This window comes from Heloderma suspectum, chromosome 2 (genome assembly GCF_057233095.1).
Source record: "Heloderma suspectum isolate Gila_16-S chromosome 2, 16-S_ref, whole genome shotgun sequence".
NCBI classification, from domain to species: Eukaryota; Metazoa; Chordata; class Lepidosauria; order Squamata; family Helodermatidae; genus Heloderma; species Heloderma suspectum.
Genome location: NC_139459.1, coordinates 192,241,779 through 192,265,823, shown reverse-complemented (window position 1 = coordinate 192,265,823; position 24,045 = coordinate 192,241,779). Strand labels below are relative to the sequence as shown.

The following is a 24,045-nucleotide window of genomic DNA, read 5'->3' as shown; positions in this document are numbered from 1 at the left end:
CACACTTGTGCAACCACCTTCCACAGTACAATGAAAACATGATGGCTGCTCTATCTGAGGGAAGAAGAGCATTTCCTCAGATACAAAACACTGGACTTTGAATGCTCTGAAAAAGCGATGTCCTTGCAACACAGGCACCACGTTAAGGGAAGAGGCATTGGCCTGGTGCAAGAAGGGACTAAGGGGCACGCATTTACTGTGCACGAACGAGATTGTGTGGAACAGTCAGCTATTTCAGTATCAATCTGCCTGCCTGGGCTCTGCATTCCATAAGGGGACCTTCCTTACCTGCTGGCGTGCGGTACGCGCTGGCGCAGCTCCTGGGTGGAGCCAGTCTCCCCATCCTCCCTGATATACAGCTCCGTCTCGGATCCCTTCTGGGAGCTCTCGTCATTCTCGTCACCTGCCACACCGTGAAAAGCCTCCACCCCAGAGTGCTGAGAGATCAGGAGCTGCAGGACAGGGGCGAGGTGGTCAGACCGTGTGACACTGTAACCCAGAGTGGCTCCTCCCCACAACCCCACTTACCCCAAGTTGCACTCGCATCAGGACCTGGGAGGCAGGACCAGAGTTGCTGAGTTGGAACCAGCGGTCGAGCACGAGTCCCTCTTCCCCCAGTAGCTGTGACAGTGGGAGTGACAGCACACCCAGCACGTGCCCATCGTCTTTCACCTGTGGGAATACCAAATCAACATTTCACAGGGGAAGCGGGCAGAAGGGAGTAGGGTCACAGGAAGCGTGGCCAAGAACAATATCTCTCTTGCTTTGTCAGCTTTTAAGCCGGGGTAGGCAACCTGTGGCCCTTGGCTTACGTTCATGTGGCCCTCAGCCTAATTTCAAAAGCCCTCTGCTTGTGATCAGTTCAGACCTCTGGCAAGAGCGATCTGTTCCTTCCCTGGTGGCCTGTTGCATGGGAATGAGGGAGAGAGAGAAAAGGGGAAAGCAGAAAGAAAGGAGTGACCCACTCACTTTTGGACCTTGACAGAAAAAAAGGTTGCCAGTCCAGTTTTAGACTACAAAGGGGCAGTCCCTTTATAGTGCAAAGAGTCCTACTGAGCCGCAATCACCTAGAGCAACTGTGGCTTCTGCTGTTTGCAGATTAACACGGAGTAGGCCCTCCACAATATGGGCAAGCATTGTGAGCCCAGTCGACTTGGGAAAAGGCATGGCTCAGAAGAGATGGTGGGAAAGGAACAGTGAGAGATTGGCTTGGGTGTGCGCGCACGCGTGTGCGAGTTCTACCTGTAACTCCAAGGATTCTGCATGGGGCCGCTTGATAAGGAAGGAGAATGCTTCATCCCACACTGGTTCTGCAGTTTGAGCGGAGACCTGAAAGCAGAGACAGAGGCCATGACAAAATCCTTCAACATTTGGAAAACCCAGAAAAAAAGAAAATGCCACAGTTAAGAGGTTTATGTAATGTTTTCTATAGGGCATCTTAAGAAATCTGTGCAGACAGTTGCATTCAAACAAAAGGAAGAACAACTCAGTCCCACTAAATGTGGGAGAACCAAGAGTGGCTTCAAACCTACTCTAGATCTGTCTGTCTTGGGTTTGAGTTATAAGGACAATGGATTAATGAAGCTATTCTTCTCATCGATATAATAATTTACACTCTACCTGTGGGTTGATCTATTTATGTCAACCTTCATTTTCATTATTGTCCCTGATGAACATCTATCTACAGCTCTGAAAGCACTGGGTGTCCAAACATTTCTTACAATGGGTTGTATCCAGTTAATTTAAGTTCCACTTGTTTCAATAGGTCTATTCTAAGTAGGACTAACATGGGATACTACCCAATAAATCTACCTTGGCACTCAATTACTGGCTATGGCTACATACAAATGTACCTCAGAAACAGGAGTTACTGCAATCCTCTCCCCCATGGGATAAGCTCAGCTTACTCCCGCCTTTGCAATGCATTTGACAGATGTCCTTACTAGCAATTTGAGTACTGATTCAGTCATCTGTCTTGCACCTCCTCACATGCTTCAGGGGGGCTGTCTTGATTTTTTAAATGGGCCACATGAGCATTTATTCAATTAAATGCTTATTCATCACCTCATTTTGGTGCTTCTCTGACTTTCTGAAGCAGGACCCACCTGTAAGCCTACTCAGCCTTTTGGGACCCACTTGTAAACTAATTCCCCTTTTTGAGCCCTAGGGTGCTTCCAGATGGAGGGTTCCTATTACTAACAGTCAGAAGGCATTGAGCAGCTATTCTGCCTTTTCTTCTTTAACTGATTTTTTTTCTGGAGGAAGCGATGGGAAAAAACAGAAAGGCTACAAATGGAAGACAATGTTGTCAGGACCCCCAGAAAAATTATGTGAATGAGGCAATGCAATTGCACAATAAAAACTTTGTCTGGAAGCATCCCTACTTTCCTTGTCTACAAGAGAAAATGCAACAATATCAGATCAGTAGTTAACTCTGAACACATTTATATTTTTTATTTTAACACTAATATAGGTGTGCATGCATGCGTGCGCACGCATGTGTAGTATGTATTTAAAGGGGCCACACAACAGTAATGGTGTGCTGTTGGCCCAGTAAAATAAATGAAGGGGAAAAAGGGCCCTCATTGTGTAAGCAAGCTAAGAACACATCAGGATCCACTTTTGTGTCATGACCCACAGTTTGAGAAGCACTACCTTAAAAAAAATCAAGTTGAAAACTTCTCCAAGAAGGAGGGTTTGTGGTATCACAGGCACCAGCCAATCCCCACTGTGCACAGTCAGTTTCTGCTGCAGAAATGCTGAACCATTTCTCCCTGAGCTTGATCCTGGAGGGAGGATTTGTCGGAACAAAATGTGCAGAGTGCCTCTCAATGACTGCTCAAATGTTGTGCATTTCACATACACTATCTCTCATAGGTGGAGTTATCAATTAAATGTATAACGCAGTGTGGATAATACATTTCTTTTTAATACTTGTATTGTGGAGGTTAATTTCCATGTATAAAACCATTTACAAAAATTAACAGAACAAACATAAAAGCGTTGAGCACCATTTTTGCTGGGAAGGTGGGATATATATTTAATAAATAAATACAAATAAATAGTATCCCATTACAGCATTTTCAAATAACCTGAAATACACTTAATCTTAATTCTTAATTTCTATGTTGCTAATTTCAGAACAGCCCTGATGTGTTGAGTGCCTTTCTGGTAAATAAAACATGAGGATCAACATATAAATAACAAACATTTTGGGGCTTAATTTGGAAAGAAAATCTATTTTCCAGCCACAGAGTGGCAAAAAAGTCCTCACCCCTTAAATAAGTGTGTGTGTTTTCATGTGCCCCCCTTGCTATGCTACAATCTACACATCTTGTTGGTTGTTCTTTTTATTGTTCCACTTCTTAGCCAGTTACCTTAGACTGCCTTGTCCTCCCACCCACCCCACATCCTGATCCAAAATAAGGATTCATCACCTGTTGCAACTTGATCCTTTCCCTCAAGAAATATGTTTTTCCTCACATACCATTACCTTGGTTTTATAGGAGACACCGTGGACAGAGAGACTGATGTAAGGACTTGGAGGTTTTGAACCCTTCCGCAGCTGGTGAAGTGAGCAAGAGAGAGAGAACAGCTGAGTCTGGTTTTGTAGATATCAACAAGAAGCACTGTTAAATAAACCCTATTCAGGTGTTCCTGGAAACATGTTGTTTAAATACACAAGGAGGGGAATCCCTCCAGTCCCTTCCCCCTCCATCATTGCCCTGTATGCATGGGGGGGAGGTGACTGTCTGAAGAGGAGAACTCCCTCTATCCATGGGGGCTCTCCATGCAATCCAGAATGCATATGTACGGAGCAGCACAGCTGTGAACTACCATACGATTTTTAAACCTTCATTGCTGTGCACTGTCAAAGGTACACATGCAGTCAGTGGACATGAAAAGAAAAACAGAAAAAGGAAACTGAAACAGGGGCATACCCTCCCATTTCCCCCATAAGAGCTATAGTGAAGCTTGTGTCATGCACTCATGCTACAACCCAAATGAAAGAACATGTGTGACCTTTCAAACTCCTCCTCCTTATCCCACTATGCATTAGTGTGTGGCATTTGATAGTGTTATAAACATGGTGGATACTGTGTTGTATTCATCAGTGTGTGCCCCCCCCGGGCAACGATTGCACTCTGAAAAAATACCGGTATGGCAGTGCCTCACACATGAAAGGGGCTCTAGTGTAGAACCTCCCTAGGTCCCTCCTAGTCCCTGATTGAGGAGAGAGTTCTTTAGCCTGCCCAAGGAGCAATCAGCAGCCTCATGTTCCTGGCAATGGTTTATCTATCTCCAATAGCCTCTGAAAGAGGAACATTATCAGGGCTGGCCCTACCATTAGGCAGAGTGAAGCAGTTGCCTCAGGCAGCAGATGCTGCAAGGTGGCAGCAAGTTGTTGGAGGAGAGACCTGCATGCCATGCAACCTGCCCGTCACCCCCTAACTTGGCCTGCTGCTTTCAGGTGCAGTGGAAGATGCTGTCCCCATCATCAGTGTTAGAGACAAATTCATCTGCCAGTCCAGTCAGCTTTTGTGCGTGGAATGGGAGGGGGTACCATCTTGTTCTTTGCCTCAAACAGAAAATGTCTTGGGCTGGCCCTGAACAGCATGATATGGCAGGGAGCGGGGATTTGGATCACCACTCACCGGCAGGTCAGCTGCCCTGTCAAGGAAGACAGACAGCAGGGCAGATGACAGTTCCTCACTCTTTGGTGTCTGGATCAAGCTGTTCACCATCAGTATCTGTGTAAAGGAGCAAACAGTTAGGACTGTGTTTAGACACAGTGCAACATAGTCTGCCCACCATCAGAGAACGCTTGGGAGAAAGACACTGGATGGACTTATTTATTCAAAACGTTACTTTCAAAACCATGATTATCCCATAATAGTTTGGTAATCTGCATTCATCATATGATGACTCATCACAAGGTGGCCTTTCATCTCCAAAAAGAGGCGGCCACCAGTGGGAGGATTCCAGGCGATGATCACATGAATTGGTCACGAAGCGGCTGTTCAAATCCACCCACCATCGCAGCAACAGCAACCAGGGTGAGGATTCCTCTTGGCCTTGTTCGTCTGACCGGACACATGCGCTCTTTTGGAAGCCCACGGACTATGGGTGTCCTATGTTCCCTCCCCCAGCTCCAACATCCCCCAGTCTGGACCTACAGCTCCCAATGGTCTGAGCTCCAGATCTCTCTTTGACCTGACTGAAAAAGTAGTTTCATTTATGCCTCTGTGACACAGGAGTTAGGAGACAACGTGGTTTTGTTTCCGGTTTCCTCCATGACTTTAAAAAGATATCACAAAAACAGAGAGGAGAAAATATAAACCCACCCTCATGGCATGAAATTTTAGGAATGGCCCAACCCGAGATTGTCGGGAAGGCTTGTGTTGTTTTCAACATTCACGCAGCATCTAAAACAGGGGTGGGCAACTTGTTGCCCTCCAGATATTTTGACCCACATCATCCCTCACCATTGCCTATGCTGGTGAGGGCTGATGGGAATTGCAGGAGGGCCACAAATTGCCTACTCCTGATCTAGGTATTTTGCCCACTTCATAAATTAACAACCTCCTCCCCTCAACCAACCCCAGAGGGCAGCTCTCCCGATGACCCCCATTACCTGCTCCAGCTCAGCAGCACTGAGCGTGGGGGGCAGACACTCCAGCTTCACATGGAGCCGTCCTGATTTCACATCCTCTAGGGGGAGCCACTGAAACAGGAAGAAGGGGGGGGAGTAAGACCAGCATAGTTGCAAATCGGTATCTTCTCCCTACCCTCTCCAGAGCCGCTAGCAGATTCATCTTACCTCATCAACAAACCTGTTGCTTAGCACCCGTCTCAGAGGGATCTTGCACCTGAGTGGTGGGGGTTTGAGGGAAAGAGGTGTGGGAGAAAGGACACTCCATTAAGCCAATGCCTTCCTTTCTACCACATGCCCTGCCACAAAAACAATTAACTGGGTGGGGAACATGGGCAGGAGGGTGCTGTTTTACTCATGTCCTGCTTGTGGTTTCCCATGGGCAGCTGGTTGGCCACTGTGTGAACAGAATGCTGGACTAGATTGACCCTTGGCCTGATCCAGCACAGCTCTTCTTATGTTCTTATGATTGTCCTGGAGGAGACACTACACCACAGCGCCAAATCTTAGCCCTTCCCCACCACCATAAGGTAGTTCACAAGTCCTTCAGAGGTACCAGGAACTACTAACAATGACAGGAGAATGGCGGTGTAAATTTGTAGCCCAATAACATTTTATTCGGGGAGATCCTGGGTGGGTTTTGCACAAGGTTAAGGTTCCTACTAATGGCTAAAGGTATTCATTTGTTTTATTATTATTAATTTATTATTATTATTATTTATTAACATTTATATAATGCCTTATCTGCTAAAACGGTTGTGTACGTCAATTTAATCAGCCACGAAGGGCAACGGTCCAGTACACAGATAGTGGCCTTCAACCCTCCAGATACCATACATTTGGAGTCACAGTGGAGTTTTCCTCCAGTCTAGACTGTCTCATGAACCTGGAGTCATTTGACTACCCAGGCAGCGTGAAGCTTGGCTCACTTCCTTAGGCCTGGAGGCACCTGCTCTCTTTGCCTGTGGCACACTGTAGAATGGATTTTATGGGTTTAGCCTTGCAGCACAAGGCTGGATCTGGTGGTATTTTGGTTCTATCCAGTTTTATGATTCTATACATCCAGTCCTATGATGCTATGAAGCCACAACCAAGCTCTCCGTAGGTAATGGAGGCTAGAACAAAGGGCAGCTCAGATTCAGAGGCCCTGGTCCTCAAGAGTGCAGTGGTAGAAGATGAACACATGCCGAACTTACCTTCCCAGGAAGTCATCCTTGTCAACATCTTTGTCATATAAGTCAAACTCCACCTCCTGTCCTGGGATGTTATTCACAATAACCTGGAGGATGTAAAAAAAAAAAAAAGTGGGTTATTGTACAGAGTGACACAGCCCAGTAGCACAGACCTAGGGATGGGCTTTAGTGGATTGCGAGTAAAAGCCAAGGCTTGGTTTGATCTCAGCTCTGGAACTTGACCTGGTGTATTCAGCCAGCAATGGGGAAGGAGAGGTGGGGAACCTTGTCTCCTGGATTCTGTCCTCACCACTTTGAGCAGAGAAAGGGCATAGGCAGGGCTTCATATTTATCTAATTAATGAATTAGATCAGATCAGCCTTCCCTAACCTGGTGCCTTCCAGGTGTGTTCGACTACAACTCTCATTACGCCAGCCATGGGAAGGCTAGATTAGATTAACTAGTTAAAAACCTTTCAATAGATTAAAAAGATAACCCCTCCCTATTATTGGGCAGCAGATATTTTAAACTATTGTTTTTATGTCTTTACTGAGGGGTCAAGTTCATGCAATTAGGTTCATAAGTTGAAGAGGGCGGGTGTTGACTGAGAGAAAAAGGAATGCTTTATTGATCCATTACCCATTCTGCCCTGCTAATTGAAGGGATTTCTTAAGTGACATCTACCTTTCATTTCGTGTGTGAGAGTTAAATTGTTTATTTGGTCCATATTGGGAGTTAGTGGGGGCCTTCTTTCTACTGAGCTGCAGTTAGGCTCTATAGCTTCCCGTTCTGGGGCCTTTTAGGAAAACATGTCCCAAACGCTCCGTCTGATCTGTGAGTGTGTCTCCCGGTGATTTGCAAACTTCTATATGCATAGAACTGTGTATATGCAACTGGTAGCGAGAAGTGAAATACTTTGGAACTACCTGGCATTAAGCACATATTCTGTACAGAAACAAGGCAAACTCTTGAACAGACCATATTTAGGTTTCCCACAGTCTGTACCGTTGTAGAGATACTGAGATGCACAATGCTCTGCTGTGGACTTGGCCCAGCACCCATCTACACTGCAAGCACATTCATTCATTCATTCCATTTATATCCCACCTTTTTTCTCCTTGCAAGGAACCCAAGGTGGCTTTTACATGCTCCTCCGCTCCATTTTATCCTCACAACCACCTTGCGAGGTAGGTTAGGCTGAGGGTCACTAGCAGTCAAGGCTGGGAAGTCCAATGGAGCTCAGTGTAATACGGGGTGGAGTGCTGGCACCCTCACCTCATAGATCTCGCTCCAGCGGGGGTTGAGATCCTCCTTGATGACGCGACTGCGGAACTTCTGACCCCCTAAGCGCACTTTGACGTAAGGGTCCGACTTGCCCTTGATCATCCCACCCATGAAGTTATCTTTGGCAATGAGATTCTCAGCTTCCAGCAGATGAATGCGAATTACACTCTGAGGGAGGAGTTAGGCAAGAGGAGGTTTAGTGCATCTGACGTATCGACAATCCTCATCCTAGACAACAATGGGTCTCCACCTAGTTTCTCTGGGGTCCCCAAACCATCCTGGGTCTTTAACCAGAGCAACACAACATTCTCCAGCACAGGAGTGGGGAGGGAAATCAATGGAGGTAGCACTTAGGGGGCATGGCTTCTGTAATACATTTAATTTTGCTGCAATCAATCAGAATTTGGTTAAAACCCAAAAGGACCACACTAGACCCGATGTAAGGGATCCATGAACAGGATTTCTGACATTTCTTAAAAGTGTTCAAAGTATTTTATTTAGTTCTTAAGATCTGTCTCCTGCCTTTCAAAAAAATTTCCTACGGCAGCTAACATAATAATAAGGATGTCAGTACTGCAGTAATAAAACGTAAGTAAATACAACTTATAAAAACTGAAGCAGCAATAGAAGACAGTAAAACAACAGACCGTAATCAAAGATAAAAACTTCCACCTGAAATGCTTGGGAAAATAAAAAGTCTTTGGTGCTGAAATGATGACAAAGTAGGTGCAGGGAGAGCACGCGGCAAGTGGGACACTACCGAGAAGGCCCCGTCTCTGGTTGCCACCCACTGTAACTATGAGGGCAACGGTAGCCAAAGAAGAGCCACCTCAGCACACAGGCAGGCTTGTATGGAATCAGGTTGTCCTTAAGGTTCCCTGGTTGCAAACGATAAAGGCCTTTAAAGGTAAGCACTAGCACAGGGGTGTCGAACCTGTTTCAGCCCAAAGGCTGAATTCTATTTTGGAGAAGCTCCTGCAGTCTGCATTCCAGTGGTGGGCAGGACCCAAAGCAAAATGCAACAAAAATACCAGGATATGTTAGCTTAAAGCAATTCCTGCCAGTCACTAAGCCTTAGGAGAGGCATTTCAACCCTTTAGAATGGTGGGAGGGAGGACGGAGGACTGCACAAATGCTGGGGAACCACCAAACAATCGGTGGTTGGGGGAAATGGGGTGGGGCCACCTGGGACCTCAGTTGGGCTGGAATGGGTATCTGGGCCTGAGGTTCTGTATCCCTGCACCAGCACCCTGAATTAGGCCAGGAAAAAGACCCAATGTGTGTGTATGTGTGTGACTCTGTGTGTGTGTGTGTGTGTGTGTGTGTGTGAGAGAGAGAGAGAGAGAGAGAGAGAGAGAGAGAGAGACACCACTATTGTCTTCATGCCCCTGTCAGAAACAGGACAGTGGGCTACATGGACCTTTGGTCTGATCCAGGGTGCCAGCCAGATGCCTGCAGGAAGCTTATGTTTTTATTTTTCGCAACAGCAAAATTATTTATGTTTTCATGGCAGCTGGGAGAAGGTTATTTTGGGGTCAGTTAAGAAGTGGCATTGGGCCCACTATATAAATAGTGTAATTGGAAATGGCTGTAATTGGAAATAGCGTAATTGGAAATTGGATCCAATGTCTATCAGCTTTGGGGGTAAAACCTGGAAGACTGTGAATTAGAGATTCCAACCCTGTTGTGTTTCTGAGCACGATGTGTAATGTTGTTTTGACAAGTTGCGAATTGTTCGGCCCTTTGGTATTGATTCCAGCTTAATCACAGTCGTGCGTTTGTAACTTTACAATCCATAAACCAAGAATAAAAACAAAGTCAGGTCTGCACTTGAATCTGAACTGGTAGTTTAGAAGGGCCCCCCTTATCTCGATGCTACAGTGTAACCAAGAATGCTCCAACTGGTCTTGCATGGCTGCTACACGGGCACAACATCAAAGGGGGCTGACCTTACCTCCGTGCCAAACGCAGCATCTGGGCTGGCCTTGGTGGGCCGCGGGGGCCTGTCAACGCTGCTGCCAATATAGGTGCTCTCGGTGACATTCAGATGTCCTGGGGGGCACGGCCGGGGGTTGATGCAAACTTCAGGGGCATCCAGATACAAGATCTACAGGAATAGTAACATGCAATGGAGGGTCGGGTTAGGAAGCCAAATCAAAGAGTAGCTTAGAGAGCATTGGCCTGTAAAGGGAAGCTGACTGAACACAACTGCAGGGCTGTAACACCTTCCTCGCATTAGCCAAGGGAGCCCTGGCTGCCAACTCGGCCACATAGCAGAGGTGGCACATGAAGCTAGCACAGCTGGCCTCAGACTAGCAGCTGCATCGCTGCTGATCCAAAAGGCACATCCCAGGATCTCCTGCCATGGGTTGCCCAGCTCGTGCTGGCTAACCTGGCCTCTTTTCTGAATCACGAGCCCCTCAGGAAACTCCATGGGTCTTCCTTGCTGCCTGATCTTTGACACCAGCTGAACTTGGTATAACAGGCCCGGTTTAAGCCCTGGTTTCCAGACCTGTGTTAACAACTCTGTTTCTTCACCGGTTCCTGCTCTGGACCCACCAGATCACTGTAGATCAAGGATGGGCAACTTATGGCCCTCCAGATTTTGCTGGGCTGCAACTCTCATCAGCACAGCCAATGGTGAGGCATGGTGGGCGTGGCAGTCCAACAACATCTGGAAGGCCCCAAGTTCCTCACCCCTGCTGTAGATGCGTGACTGCAGGAATTCCCTGAATCCTGATAACCCTCAGGAAACTCCAAGGGCCTTCCTTGCTGCCTGCTCTTTGACAAGGACTTTGATGGGACTTGTCACTGATGGAGCTGGACCGGCACACAATGTCAGGAAGGATGTTGGGGCACAACTCTCAGACCCTCAGTGGGTGCAGAAAAACTGAAAGTTGCACCCCAGTATCTTCTGCAACCCTGAAAGGGATCCCAGGGCAGTATCTTCTCCTAGAGGTACACTCAAGTTCCTTGTATAGCCAGCCCAGCCTTAAACCCAGGTGTCTGACACAAAAGACCAAAAGCTACATACAATGGCAGGAGAGATACGCTATATAGTCCTGTGCTTTTGCATGCCCAGTCTTAACCAGAAGGAAACAAACATAAAGAAACATCTTTATGCTGGGCATGAGAAAAGGTCCCTAACTATATGATGCGGGAGATTCATGATTTGATCTCCCAATGTCTTTTTCTAAAAGCAACTGCTGGGGTGGGGAGGAACTTAGAGTGGGTCTGTGACACCAGGACAGGGTTAACCCTTTTCCTGACTTGCATCCCCGCCCAAGCTGTTAGCTGCGGGCTAACCTTCCTGTATTCCCCTCTGTGGCTAATAACAGCACTGAGTGGGGTGATTTGCTCTGGATAGAGGGAAGGATTAGGACAACAGCCCTCCCGGAACAGGTGCTTTTACAAAAAGGAAAAGCTACCAGGAGATTCAGTCATGGATCTCTCCCATGTCATGGAACCTGGCCTTGAGACTCTGCTAGGGTTTAATGCAGCAACAGAAAACAAGATCCAACAAAATGGATTGGACCCCATATAGGTTACCAAAAAGTGATGGGGTAGACAAGCAAAGTATTTTCTGTTTGTTTTTATTCCTCTGTAAACCACTTTGGGATTTGTTTCAAGTGAGAGGCACTATATAAATACTGTTAATAAATAATCAGTACATTTTATTACAAAGAGGTTTACTCTTCCACTGCGTTTCAGACCACATATCAGTCCTTCTTTAGGGGAATTCTGTGTAACCCAATTCAACAGTACTGGTTCTTCAATCTCCAGCCTCCTGTGCTAGGGTTGGAGATTGAAGAACAAGCAGTATCGAACTCAGTTACACAGAATTCCCCTGAAGAAGGACTGATAAGTAGTCCAAAACTCATTGGAACAGTAAATCCTTTTGGAATGAAATATGTTTTTGTCTACCCCATTGCTAGAATGAAATACTTGTTTTTGTCTACCCCATTGCTTTTCAGCGTCTAATGCCCCATTTCAAGTCATCTCAAACTATATTTCTGTTAGCATAAAAGGAGGTTCCTTTTTTTTTTTTTTTTAAACCTCCTCTCTCTTCCTGCCTCTCATGTTCCTGAGGAGAGTTCCCACCACAGGGAGAAGGGAAGGAGACAAAGGTGAGGAGGGCACAAGAAGGGGAAGATTTCTCTGTGCCGCCTTTCTTTCTAACCCTAACGAAGATTTTTTTGTGGTGCGGAAGGGAAGCAGAACAGGGACAACCTGTTGGCAAAATAGTGGGGGTGGGGAGAGAAAGCAACCTTGCCTCTACCCCCATGCAAAATAGCAAGCCTGTAGAAAAATGGCAAGCCTTTGTGTATCTTTTCCCTCCTCTTTCGTGAAAAAGGAGTTTTTAAGTGGGCTTGAAAAATGAATAGAAAATCTTGTTTTATTGCATTTTTAAAAAAATAAAAGCCACTGAGCACTAATTATTGAACTGGGGTGGAAGGGGGAGAGGATAATTAATGTCATTGTCATCAGAGGCACGTCAAGTCCTTAAACACACAAAGTCCCAACCCCGCAAGCCTTATACCCGCATAACGAGTTTCATGCAGACGCGGCTGTTGGGTCCAGAGTTCTCCAACTGGAACCACTGATCCAGTGTCAGATTGTCAGCACTCAAAATGCGGGACAGCCGGATTGTGAGGGAGCCCAAGTTGGTCTGACGGTTGTCGTCTTTGACCTGCAGGCATTCAAAGAGGAATTTTTGTTACTGCCTGTGTGGGCAGCAAGACAGAAAGCCTTTGGATGAGGCAGAAAAGCCTACCTGTATGTCAATGTCCTCAGTGGTTGGGTCTTGCAGGAAGAAACGGAAGGCATCATCCCAGACTGGGGAGACAGTATTATAAACAACCTGGCAGGGAAACAAAAGAAAGGAATGACTATGGAGCAGTAGTGATGACTCTGAGAGCCAGAGTGGTGTAGGGGCTACAGTGTTGGACTGGGAGTCAGGAGATCCGGGTTCTAGTCCTCACTCGGCCATGGAAGCTCACTGGGTGACTCTGGGCCAGTCACAGACTCTCAGCCCAACCTACCTCACAGGGTTGTTGTTGTGAGGATAAAATGGAGAAGAGGATTATGTACGCTGCCTTGGATTCCTTGAGGAAAAGGCGGGATATAAATGGAATGAATGAATGAATGAATGAATGAATGAATGAAATAGCGCTCTCTACATGGAGGGTCAGAAACAGCACCTCCTTCTGTGGGACATCCATCATCCAAGCACCAGACTTCCCGAAGCTGCTACGTAAAAATGGAGGGGAGGGAGCAGCCAGACACCCATCTGTCAAGTGCAGACCTACATCTGGCTGAGAACTGCTCCAGCAAGCCATTCTCAAATTCTTGCCATCAGGAGGAGTGGAGATAACAGCCAGAACCACTACCGCCACCCCCCCTCCATCCTGCCTGTGATACAGGTCTCCATTCAGCAAGAACTATTGATATTGGATGTTACCATATTGAAGGAAAGCAAGACGAAACCTACCAAGCACCTTCGCATTGCTAACCCAGTTCTGACTATTATATACACCCCACCCACCCCACATGGTTACCAGCAGAGGTATCTGGTGGGCAACTACTAACAGGCAAGAATGAATTAAATCAAGCTCTTACCCTGCTCTCCCGGGTGACATCTTGGATGGAGAGCTGTACCATAGGGTTAGGCTCCTTACTGGATTTCTTCAGCTGTTAAAGAGGGAGGAGAGAGAAATAATTCACAGAGTGCTTATGCAGGAACACTATAACCCTGAATAGGTTTCGCCCAGTGCTGGGGTTTCCAACGTGATGCCCATGGGCGCCTCTCTTGGCAGCACCATCTTTATTTGGATTCAAAAGAGTGGTTTTGTGTTCTAGAGCTCGGATCCCACCTCTGGTTTATACATAGGTTCTTGGGCAAGTTACTTTTCTTTTAGTTTCACCAGCTTGAGTTCTGGGAAATGAGGGTTTTGTGAGCCATGACACTCTCTCAAAATTCCAAATGTGCTTACCAACAATGTATCTAAGAGAGAGAAAGAGAGACAACGAACGTTGTCCTCTTGGGCTATGAAAGGACTCAACGGAACCTCTAATTCCCTGGTTGAATTAAGCAAAGGCTAAAGGGCTACTAACACCGTCTCTACCCTCCTACATGAGCTGACATGAACAGGCATAGTGCTCGTTCACCTTCACAGTGCTTAGTGTGACATGTGAGCATGGCCTGTCTCTCAGCTTCTACAGCAGAAAGCAGCTGAGGTGCCATTTCAGCCTCCCAGCTGTTACCACTTTGATCCCCACAGCTGTTATTTTGTAAAGTGCCATGGACATTGCCAGTACTATATAAATAATAACCGCCTCCTAGAAAGTACCTTCTATGTACAAATTTGGACAGCAAGGGCAAATACATTTCCATTCAGGAGGCTGATGTGAAGGGGGGGTTAATTAGTTGATGTTGTTTATTTATTTTGATTGTGTTTTTAATTTATTTGTTTTTATGCTACGTTTTCATTAATATTTTACTTTTCATCTGGATTTTATTGTTAGCCGCCTTGAGTGCCATTTTTTGGCAGGAAGGGATATTAAATCAATCAATCAATAAATGGAGAAGTACGTGCTTGGTGGCCCTCTCACATCTGTGTGTAATTCTCTTCCCCCAAACCTGAACAGCTTCTAAAAGCAGGGAAGTAGGGCCATTGAGCAGTTCGAGACTTGGGGCTGTGGCAGAGTCTACACCGTACCCCCTTTCGTTTCTGAGGAACTTCTGTGTCGGTATCTTTTTCCACACACAACTGCTGCTCTGTGGTCACACATTAATGAATCCAGTGCCGTATCCGCCGTGTTTATAACATGAACAAATGTCACACACGAGTGCGCTGTGTTGTAACCATGGGAGAAGTAGGAGGAGTTTGAAAGTTCATGTCTGCTTTATCATTTGTGTTTATAATGTGAGCAGCTGCCACAAGCCACAGCATAGCACTGTGACTGCAGGAGACACTGGTGGTCATGTTGCCTTTTTTTTACATGTGCACCTGCATGTGCAAGAATGCAGGTTTTAAAATAAAAAATGTGTGCTTATTCCCAGCTGTGCAGGTGTGCACTGAAAATGAGCCTCCCCCCAACCACAAAATGGCTGATCAACCATTCCCATCTTCGAAGGAGAGGAGATGAAGGACCAACATGGATTTCCTGTGCACAAATCCCTTCCCCTTGCCTGAGGTCAAAGGTGAAAGTGGGGAAAAATGTTGTAAAACCAGTTCTACAGCTTTGAAGCTACTTCTACCTGTAAGAGTTTTAATGTCACTAGACTGGAATACACATGACTCACCAGTAAACAGAAACACCAATCACTGCGGGAGCGAGGCGGGGGGGGGGGTATAAAAGTTGTCTAGGAAAAAAAGGACTATTGAGAGGGAAAGAGCATCAGGACAATGGGTGGAAGGGTATCTCAAGTGTCACACAAGTGAGCCAGATGTTGCAGCACCAATAAAATAACCTAGTGTAGATTAGCCCTGTGTCTCTAAAGGTGGGTTGGAAGGAAAGGCCGTCTTTCATATTTTCATCTTCAGCAAATTTGGGAATATGTGATACTTGTTGCTTCAGGAACACTAATGACTCGGAGGGGAAAAATCTTAACAACGTCAAGGTCCATCAATAAGGAAACAGGCTAATATTTTAAAATATATATTATTTAGAAGAAGGTTTTAATCGTTTTTACCCACACCAGCGCCTTTGGATAGGGCAAAGTAAGAAATTTAAGCGTACACCCAGCCCTGGCTACAAGAAGGGATCATGAAGTGACCTTTAGTGAGATCAAGAAGTCTGTATCAGGAGGGTTTCTTCTGACTACTCACCGGGAGTTCTTGTGCCCTGTCCAGATAGACTACCAAGATGGCTGCTGAGGGGGGCTCTGGCTTGGAGAAGATAGTTTTGTTCCACTGAAGAACCTTCATGTAGCATGCAGTAAGTAAAACCAGCATTAAATCAGCTGCAACATTTCTTCCCAAGGTATCACCCTGCAGGATATCTACACACACACACACAAACGCTAACCGTGGCTCACAGCTCACTCTCAATGGGAGAAATTTCTTCAAGCCACACCTGTTCTTTCCATCTCTCTTTTTCTGATCTGCTCACTTGACCAGGGTGGGCAACATGTGGCCCTCCAGATGTTTTGGCCTATGATTCCCAACAACCCTAGCCAGCATAGCCCATAGTGAGGATTGATGGAAGTTGTAGGCCAAAACATCTGGAGGGCCACAAGTTGCCCACCTTGCCATAGGAGCTCAGTTCATGCTAAAGGTCTGGTTGCTGAGGCTGTCCCCAGGTCAACTCCCCACCCTAATGTCTCCCAAGTCACTTTCCCACTGAATCCTGTTTGCCTTGTAGATATGGAATGACATGCCTTGGACTCTGAATTTGCAATCCTTGGTCAGGAGTCCATCCAGAGTTAGTGTCCAATCCCCATATAATGCTCTTTCTTTGAGGAAGCTCTCATCTAAGGAGGCACCTTGTAGAAAGCACTGTGGAGGGCTCACTCCCCAGTCCTTGGCATCTCCAGTTAAAAAGGACCTCAGGTAACAGGGTGGGGGAAAACTTCTGCCTGAGACCTTGAAGAGCTGCTGCCAATCTGGGCAGGCAAGACTGGCCATCGACTTGTTTTCAGACGGAGAGCAGGGACTCAGATGCAGCCAGCTCCAGAGACATCCATGAACTGCATTCACCCCAAACGTTACACTCACCTGATCCAGCTTGGAGGCATCGGACATAAGCGTGTGCCACTCCAGGCGCAAATGCACGCGAGCCCGGCCGCCATCTTGCAATGGGAACCACTGCCAGGAAGGAGAGGAAGAGAATGAGGAATGCAGGGCCCATCTGTGAATCCAAGGGTCCTTTACATTAAGCCAAGGAGCACTCCCTCTAATCATCTTGCCCAGCAATGTAAGATACGTCTTCTCTGCCCCATAAAACATGGATTTTCTGCTGTTTACAACCAGCCCAATCTAGGCTTCCTCTGCCACCCCACTCCGTCCCACCACTGCTCTCTTGAAACCTCTTTACCAAAGTATGAGGAATCTCGATTCTTCACTGTGCCCCAGAGGTCACAAATACTTGTTTCCTTGCAGCCACTTGGAAACCACATTCAAATGCCATCCTGTTGTCCAGCTCCAAGTCTGAAGCCAGCCCTGTTCTCTCCTCAGTACCCACCTCCTCCAGCACGCGAGCCTTGAACACCTCCCCAAAGTCCAGCTTCATCCTGAGAAAAGAAAGAAGGTGGTGACATTGGCATATCCCATTCCCAGGATTCCAGGCAACAGCACCCAGGTGGAGCAGACTGAGCGACGCTCGTCCATACAGATTTCATCACATCTCCCCCTCACTAAGAATTCCAACTTCCAGAGCTGGGGATGAAAACATTGACCCTTGGATCAGCCTCTTAACTGCCCCTGCCTCTCTCAGCACCAGAAAATCCTCTCAGTACCAGAAAAAGGACAGTAAAGTTCCAGCTTCCAACTCCTCAGCTACTCACCCAACTAGGCCTCACTCCCTCTGCTAGAGTTGGAAACAGAACCCAGCCTCTCACCTGCCCAAGAAGTCATCCTGATCGGGGTCCTTGTCAAACAGCTCCACCTCCAGTTCCTGCCCCGGTACCTCGTGCACAATGAACTGTGGGGATAGTGAGGTGGGGGGTCAGAGCAGACACCGCCTATTGTGTAGGCCGGAGGGGCCCTCTTCAGACAGAGAAAGGAAAGGAATGACAGTTGCAATGTGTGAAGAGGAAAAGCTAAGCCAGGAGGGAAGGACAGAAAGGAAGCTGAGCATGCCCCCTAAATCTCAAGTTACCACCTCATACATCTCATTCCCAATTACCTCATACATCTCATTCCACTTGGGGTTGAGGTCTTCATCAATGACTTTGCTGGTGAAGACCTGGGTTCCCACACGCACAATGGCATATGGGTCTGACTTGCCCTCAATCATCCCCTTGATGTACTTATCCTTGGACTGCAGGTCCTTGGCCTCCATCAGATAGACACGGACAACACCCTGGAAGGGAGAGGACGGAAGGTGCATCAGCTACAGGGCTCTGACCCACGAAGTAATGCCCCTCCTGGCCACAATGTCTGCCTTACCCTGGGAATCGGGGAACGGAGCTGAGCTGCTTCGTGGAGATCAGGGACCAACGGGATGAGCAGGCGGTTGGGGAGAACCAAGAAAGAGGCAATGGAGTCCATGATCATTGTGTCAGACAGTGAGCTGCAGAAGAAAGCCTTCTGTTTTACAAGACAATATATTCCACCCTGTCACAATCTCCTGCACACACGTGTCACCTCAGCCAACTCTGTGGCAACCATGCATCCCTCCAATCCCCCAGAATGCCTTTCTGCCCTACTGCACCCCAGAAAGTTCCCCTTGAGCAAGCTCCAGTTGCCTCCAACAAATTTCTCTTCAAGTTTGCTGTTTTGCTTCAGTCTGTAAAACCCTCCCACCCTTGTCCCTCTTACACACTCAGCTCCTCTGTTACTTCCAAGAGAAAAAACACCTTGGCCTGAAAATCTGGGGGCACAGAAACCTCTATACCACTTAATAGTCTTGATTCATGTCTCACCCTTATTACCCAAGCAGCTATTTTGATCGAGGAAGCAAATAAGAGAACCATTTTCTCCTCGTTCTCCTCTCATAATCCTGCAAAAGTTTAAAGCCAACCATAAGATGCGTACTTTACCTCAGTCCAGGGATGTCCAAGAGGTTGGTCATTCCAGTCCAGTTAATGTCCAGGGTCTGGGAAAGAAGAGGCATGTGATTTAGAGCTAGTCACAGAAATGCTGGATAGGGAGAGGAGATTAGGGTGGGAGAGAGATCAGGACTAAAAGTATCTTATAGTTCTCCTCATCACATGTTGTGCCAGGCTGCTACGGGGTCTCCCAAAATTACTTGGGAGACTTGCAGCTGAAGAATTTAATAATAAGGGCCTTTACAGTGGTGGTGCCCCAGTTGTAGAATGCCCTTCCCAGAGAGGCTTGTCTGGTGCCTACATAGAGATGTAAAATTTCCAAAAATTTTGAGGAAAAAACCCGTATTTTCCCCATTTTTTTCTGACCCCCCCCCCCTAAATTTTTGGGAAAAACTGAAAACTAAGCAATACTTATTTTAAAACTTTTAAAAGTAAACTCAGGTAGTAAATTTGTAATTATTGTCTGAATAGATTAGAACTACATTAAATGACTGCTACAGCATCAGAAACACAGGACTCTATAGAACAAAACCTAAGCTGTCAAGAATGCGTATTTACTGTCAAGTGCACAATGGTGACACTACTCACATGTTGGGAAACTGAGCATAAATGTCTCAGGAAAATATACTTTAGATCAATAATTTTAATAAGCAATGAAAGAAATAACTACGCTGGGAATCTTATAGAGAAGATTAAAAAACATTTTTCCCCATGGCTTTATTATTTCTAGACATTTTACATCTCCAGTCTTTCTAGAAAAGTGTTCTTATTATATAGTTTTAGACATCATTTTTGGGAGATTTATATTGTTACCCAGCTTAAAGGCTGGGTAACAATATAAATACTTTGTCTAAAATTCTAAAAGAAAATATTTCATAATCCCAAGTTGTTCAATTTTTCCAATTTTTCAGGAAAAAACAAAAATGGTCCTTGAGAAAAAAAGTTTCCCCCCTGAATTTTCCGGGGGGGTTTTCCAGGCCTTCACATCCCTATGACTACATTGTTTTTTCCAGCACCAGGTGAAGATTATTATTATTATTATTTTTAATCCCAGGCTTTTTATTCTGTCAGTTTTGTTTTAAAATATGTTATTGTGTTTACATCGCTCCTAGCTTTTACTCCAGTTTGTCCTTTGTTTTTACTCTGTTTTAAAGGCTTTCTTTTTTATCATGTTGTACTTCGAGGGTTTTAATGTTTGTGAACCATCCAGACAGCTTTGGCTATTGAACACTATAGAAAGGCAACTTTCCCAAACTGGTTTTAATAAGAGGCTGTGCCAATTGCAAATCAAGGATTCTCTAAATTGCTTCACAAATGCATGGGCATCACTTGATTTCTCTGCACTTGAATGACTGGCACCTTGATGGGTGAACTGGCTTGACTGAAAAGCATCGTGTTTAACGCGATGTGCAACAATATGAAAGTTCTGTCTTGTGCTGTTGTATCTGTGGCTGCCTATCTACACGTCAGCCATCACCTCATGCTGCAGGGGTGAGCATGTGGGTATGCACACCAGCCCTGTATATCCTCCAGGAAAGAGGGATTGGCAAGACATTGGGAACTACCTGTAAGAAGGCTTAAGAAATCAGACAGAATTCTCAGATCAGTGGGGAGCTTCACAGGAGCATGATCCCAATATAGATAAGTGAGTAGGGAATGTAGTAGGTGGAACAGCAGCCTAAATCCCTGTTGGTTTACAGCAGGGATAAGCAACTTGGTGACCTCCAGATCTTTTGAACTCCCACAATCCCAGACCACTGGCCATACTGGCTGGGGTTTATGGGAGTTGTAGTCCAAAACACCTACAGCTTGCCTCTAAACCTCTGCTTTACAGCAGTGCTTGAATTACCAGGCACGGGTAATTACCATTCTGTGCTACTGTTTTTAGAAGGCTGTAGGGGAGAGACATGAATTATTTGTCTAAATTTGGGAGGAGTGGGGGATGAGGCTTGTGGATTTCATTAAGGGTCACCCCTAGTTTCCCCCCCTCAATTTCAGCCCTGGTCTACAGTTTCAGAGTGGCAAGCCTGCTCAAAACAGTCTCCCTGGGCAAGCCTGCTGAGCAACAGTCTCTCTTCTTCTCCCAAATCCTTCTAGCCTGTAAATGTGTGACTGTACACATTTCTAGAGCTTCTCCTTCATCAGCAATCATCTGCCTAAGCCAGAGGGTGGAGCACATGCTCAGAATCATATGCAGATTAACCATCTCTTCATGCTTTTTAATCACACTTTTGTACATAAGAGGTGGATAGGTTTTGCTCATGCTCAGCATCTCTTATTGCTTGCCCACAGAACTGCAATGTACACAGAGCCCTGTTGATGCTACATCCTTCCTGAGAATTTTAGCTCTGTGTGTGTGTGTGTCTATATGGCAAGTCTCTGGTCCTTATGACTGCAAAGATATGCTTGAAAACTGTGTGTGAATGCCTGCCAAAATCTCAGATGCCCCCAAAGTGGCTGTTCAAAATTTCCAGTTGTTAGGGATGGGGCTTCAATATCCAGTGTAGCTCAGTGGCCCTTCCCACAGCTATCAAAACCAGAGAAATATTCAAATCTACCTAATCTATACAGGGGTGCACAGAAAGGTTCCCTTCCACTCATGGTAGAAGTGTTGCAGAATTTCACCTTTTTTAGCACAGAGCACACATGCTTATCTGCCTTCAGAGGGATTTTTTTTAGCCTTCCTCTGTACGTAGCTCCACCACTTGGCCCACTTCCTTGAGTCACATGCAGCCATTTGCTCTGCACTGCACTTGGTTGGTTTCCTGTCTTTTCTCATGATGACATACATTGGTCTGAATTCCATGGCTTGATGGGGTGGGGCAGAGAAAAATATAGGTAGGATCTAACTTTGCAACTGAGAGGCAAAACCTTGATGGGCTTTGGGGCGCTTTGAACTCTTATGGTTTTACAAGCTAAGGTACTTCTAATCTACACAAGTAATTGAACGTATGATACCAAGAAGAGATAGTTCCTCTGACCTTCCCCTTTCCACTTCTTGGCTCCGTTTTTCTTTTACATAATCAGCCTGTGGATTGGGCCAATGTTTTGTAGCACTTATGTGGAGCATAGCGATATTAGATACCTTAACGAATAGAATAGGCTATTCTGTTGATGAATGCAAGAGAGTGATGGGCATATATCCTCAGCAAACACATGGAGAGGGGCAAAATGAACACTGACAGACATTTGCTGTGTCCCTTCAACCCCACATGGGACAGACTGGGGCTGACTAAGCCAATTTGACTCACAGCACACAACATTGCAACTGGGCCTCTACCTGCCAGCTTCAACGTGCTTCGATCTCAGGCTTCATAGGGTACTGATAGGAAGAGGAGAAATTGCAAGAGTAAAGAAGGGATTCAAAAGTCAGGAAGAGCAGGGAAGGAGGTAAGAGTTCGTGTGTGTTGCTGTGGCAGAAACAGATCTAGCCTGACTGGCTGGCCATTTGGGAAGAGGAGACACATGGGATGTGGCAGAATACTTACTGGACGGCGAATGAAGAACATGGTGAGCGCCCCTACAATTGGGACGTCGCCAATGAGGGGCTCCAGGATGACCCGCAGCATGCCGTGGAGCTGAGAGAAAGGGAGAAGATGGAGACCTGATTCCCAGTCAATGCTGTTTTCATTCCTGTGCTCTGAAGCAAGCACAGGATACAAATGCAAGGGGATCTGGTCCACGTGCTGTTCCTACCATGTCACCAGTGACGTCTCCTTGACAAGGAGTTAAGGGGGCCATGTCTCTTTGACAAGCAGTAGGGGGCACCTATCACATCCCACCCAGCATGGCTGCAGGCTTATGTAGGAAGTGCAGGAGGTGGAGGAGAGGGAGGGCATTTGTCTCAACAGATGATCTTTTGAAGGGAAGGGACACCAAACCATTTCTCCTTTCGATGACCAAGAGTAGATCACCATGCTGGCTGGGGAAGATGGGAGTTGTAACCCAACACATCTGGAGGGCACGAAGTTGGGAAAGCCTGGTCTAAACCATTACTTAGATCTCAGTCTAGATTCACCTTACCTGCATGCCTTTCACCCCGGCCTTACAGAAAAACTTCTTCACTTCCACGTCAATCTGGACATCACCCACATAGCTGTTACTCAGGGAGAGGGGAGAAAGACAGCAGCATGAGGTTCCCAGGATCAAAAAAACCCCATAAGACAGAGCAAGGACAAAACACCAAGGGCCCAAAGGAGCAGTTCCTTCTTCACCTCCACCTGTCTGGATAGCTTTTTCAGGGGTTGCTGAAATAGTGTGTCCTCCCTCAAGGGGGTGGGGTTTATCCATAGCGGACATCCAGCATGACCAATGAATGGTGGAGGCAATGGCTTGGTTTGCACATAAGGACAACCCAAAGTATGAGTTGACTATGGGTTGTCATTGAATCATGAGCTGTCATTATGTGTGAACACTATGGTTTAACTATGGGTTATCTACAAACAATCCAGGAAGAGAACCCATGGTTTGTGGTTGGGTTGTGAACTCGGGGTTGTTTGTGGTTAACAACCCATAGCTACACGATGGAGCAGGGTTCAACCTGTACTCTGGGTTGTCATTACGTGTGAACCAGGTCAATTGTCTCTGCTCTGCACAGGGAGAAGCGCTGCCTTCACTCAAAGCAGATTACAGCAGGCCCACCGCCCAGCCTTTGTCTCCCCTTGCAGATAGTTTGCCTCTTCCAAGGAAAGCCAGCCAGTTAAAGGGCCAGGCTGGGTTGCACCACAGGAAAGGAAGTCACCTTTCCCACTGCAATGCAGCTCAGCCTCCTCCGTGCAGGACAAAACTTGCCCTCACAGTGTGTACTCTTCCAGGAAAGAGTGGAGAGCACACCCAACGACCACCATGCAGTTTGTCAACATGACAAGTATTTTGCTAGTTATTCAATCAAGGGTGATTGGGTTTTGCCTGCTCTACTCTGATATATGGAACTTAACCCAGCAGCATAACAAACTTAAAACTCACCTAATGTTTAGATCCAGCAAGATCTGCTTCTTGTTCAGGCCAGTGTGAACCTTAACTCCAATTACCTTGAGAGGCTGGAAGTAGAAGCACCATCATTACTAAAAAAAAAATGTTTTAAATGGGAGGCACTGCTCCCCAACCCCAAAAGTTTCATTAATGTGCTGAGGCAACCAATTCCTTGACTGTGCATGGATCTCAAAGCTTTGCACAGATCTCAAGCTCTGCCTCCGTCTCTGGGGTAACTCTTTGAACCCTTG

At 46.3% G+C, this 24,045-nt stretch overlaps 1 protein-coding gene across 1 annotated transcript in view; it reads right to left on the bottom strand.

Annotated features, from left to right (window-relative positions):
* Positions 1-24,045, bottom strand: part of ESYT1 (extended synaptotagmin 1) — a 63,873-nt gene that overhangs the window by 8,710 nt on the left and 31,118 nt on the right. Inside the window, exons 4-26 of the mRNA XM_084837012.1 lie at positions 23,789-23,862; positions 22,847-22,919; positions 22,312-22,401; positions 18,815-18,870; positions 18,222-18,345; positions 17,959-18,135; positions 17,672-17,754; positions 17,296-17,344; positions 16,830-16,919; positions 15,942-16,034; positions 13,729-13,800; positions 12,884-12,970; positions 12,650-12,799; positions 10,064-10,216; positions 8,101-8,277; positions 6,850-6,932; positions 5,822-5,870; positions 5,636-5,725; positions 4,656-4,751; positions 3,494-3,565; positions 1,243-1,329; positions 529-672; positions 289-452 (exon numbers count right to left, since the gene is read on the bottom strand). Of these exons, the coding sequence (XP_084693138.1) occupies positions 289-452; positions 529-672; positions 1,243-1,329; positions 3,494-3,565; positions 4,656-4,751; positions 5,636-5,725; positions 5,822-5,870; positions 6,850-6,932; positions 8,101-8,277; positions 10,064-10,216; positions 12,650-12,799; positions 12,884-12,970; positions 13,729-13,800; positions 15,942-16,034; positions 16,830-16,919; positions 17,296-17,344; positions 17,672-17,754; positions 17,959-18,135; positions 18,222-18,345; positions 18,815-18,870; positions 22,312-22,401; positions 22,847-22,919; positions 23,789-23,862 (2,333 nt within the window). The remainder of the gene's footprint in view (positions 1-288; positions 453-528; positions 673-1,242; positions 1,330-3,493; positions 3,566-4,655; positions 4,752-5,635; positions 5,726-5,821; positions 5,871-6,849; positions 6,933-8,100; positions 8,278-10,063; positions 10,217-12,649; positions 12,800-12,883; positions 12,971-13,728; positions 13,801-15,941; positions 16,035-16,829; positions 16,920-17,295; positions 17,345-17,671; positions 17,755-17,958; positions 18,136-18,221; positions 18,346-18,814; positions 18,871-22,311; positions 22,402-22,846; positions 22,920-23,788; positions 23,863-24,045) is intronic.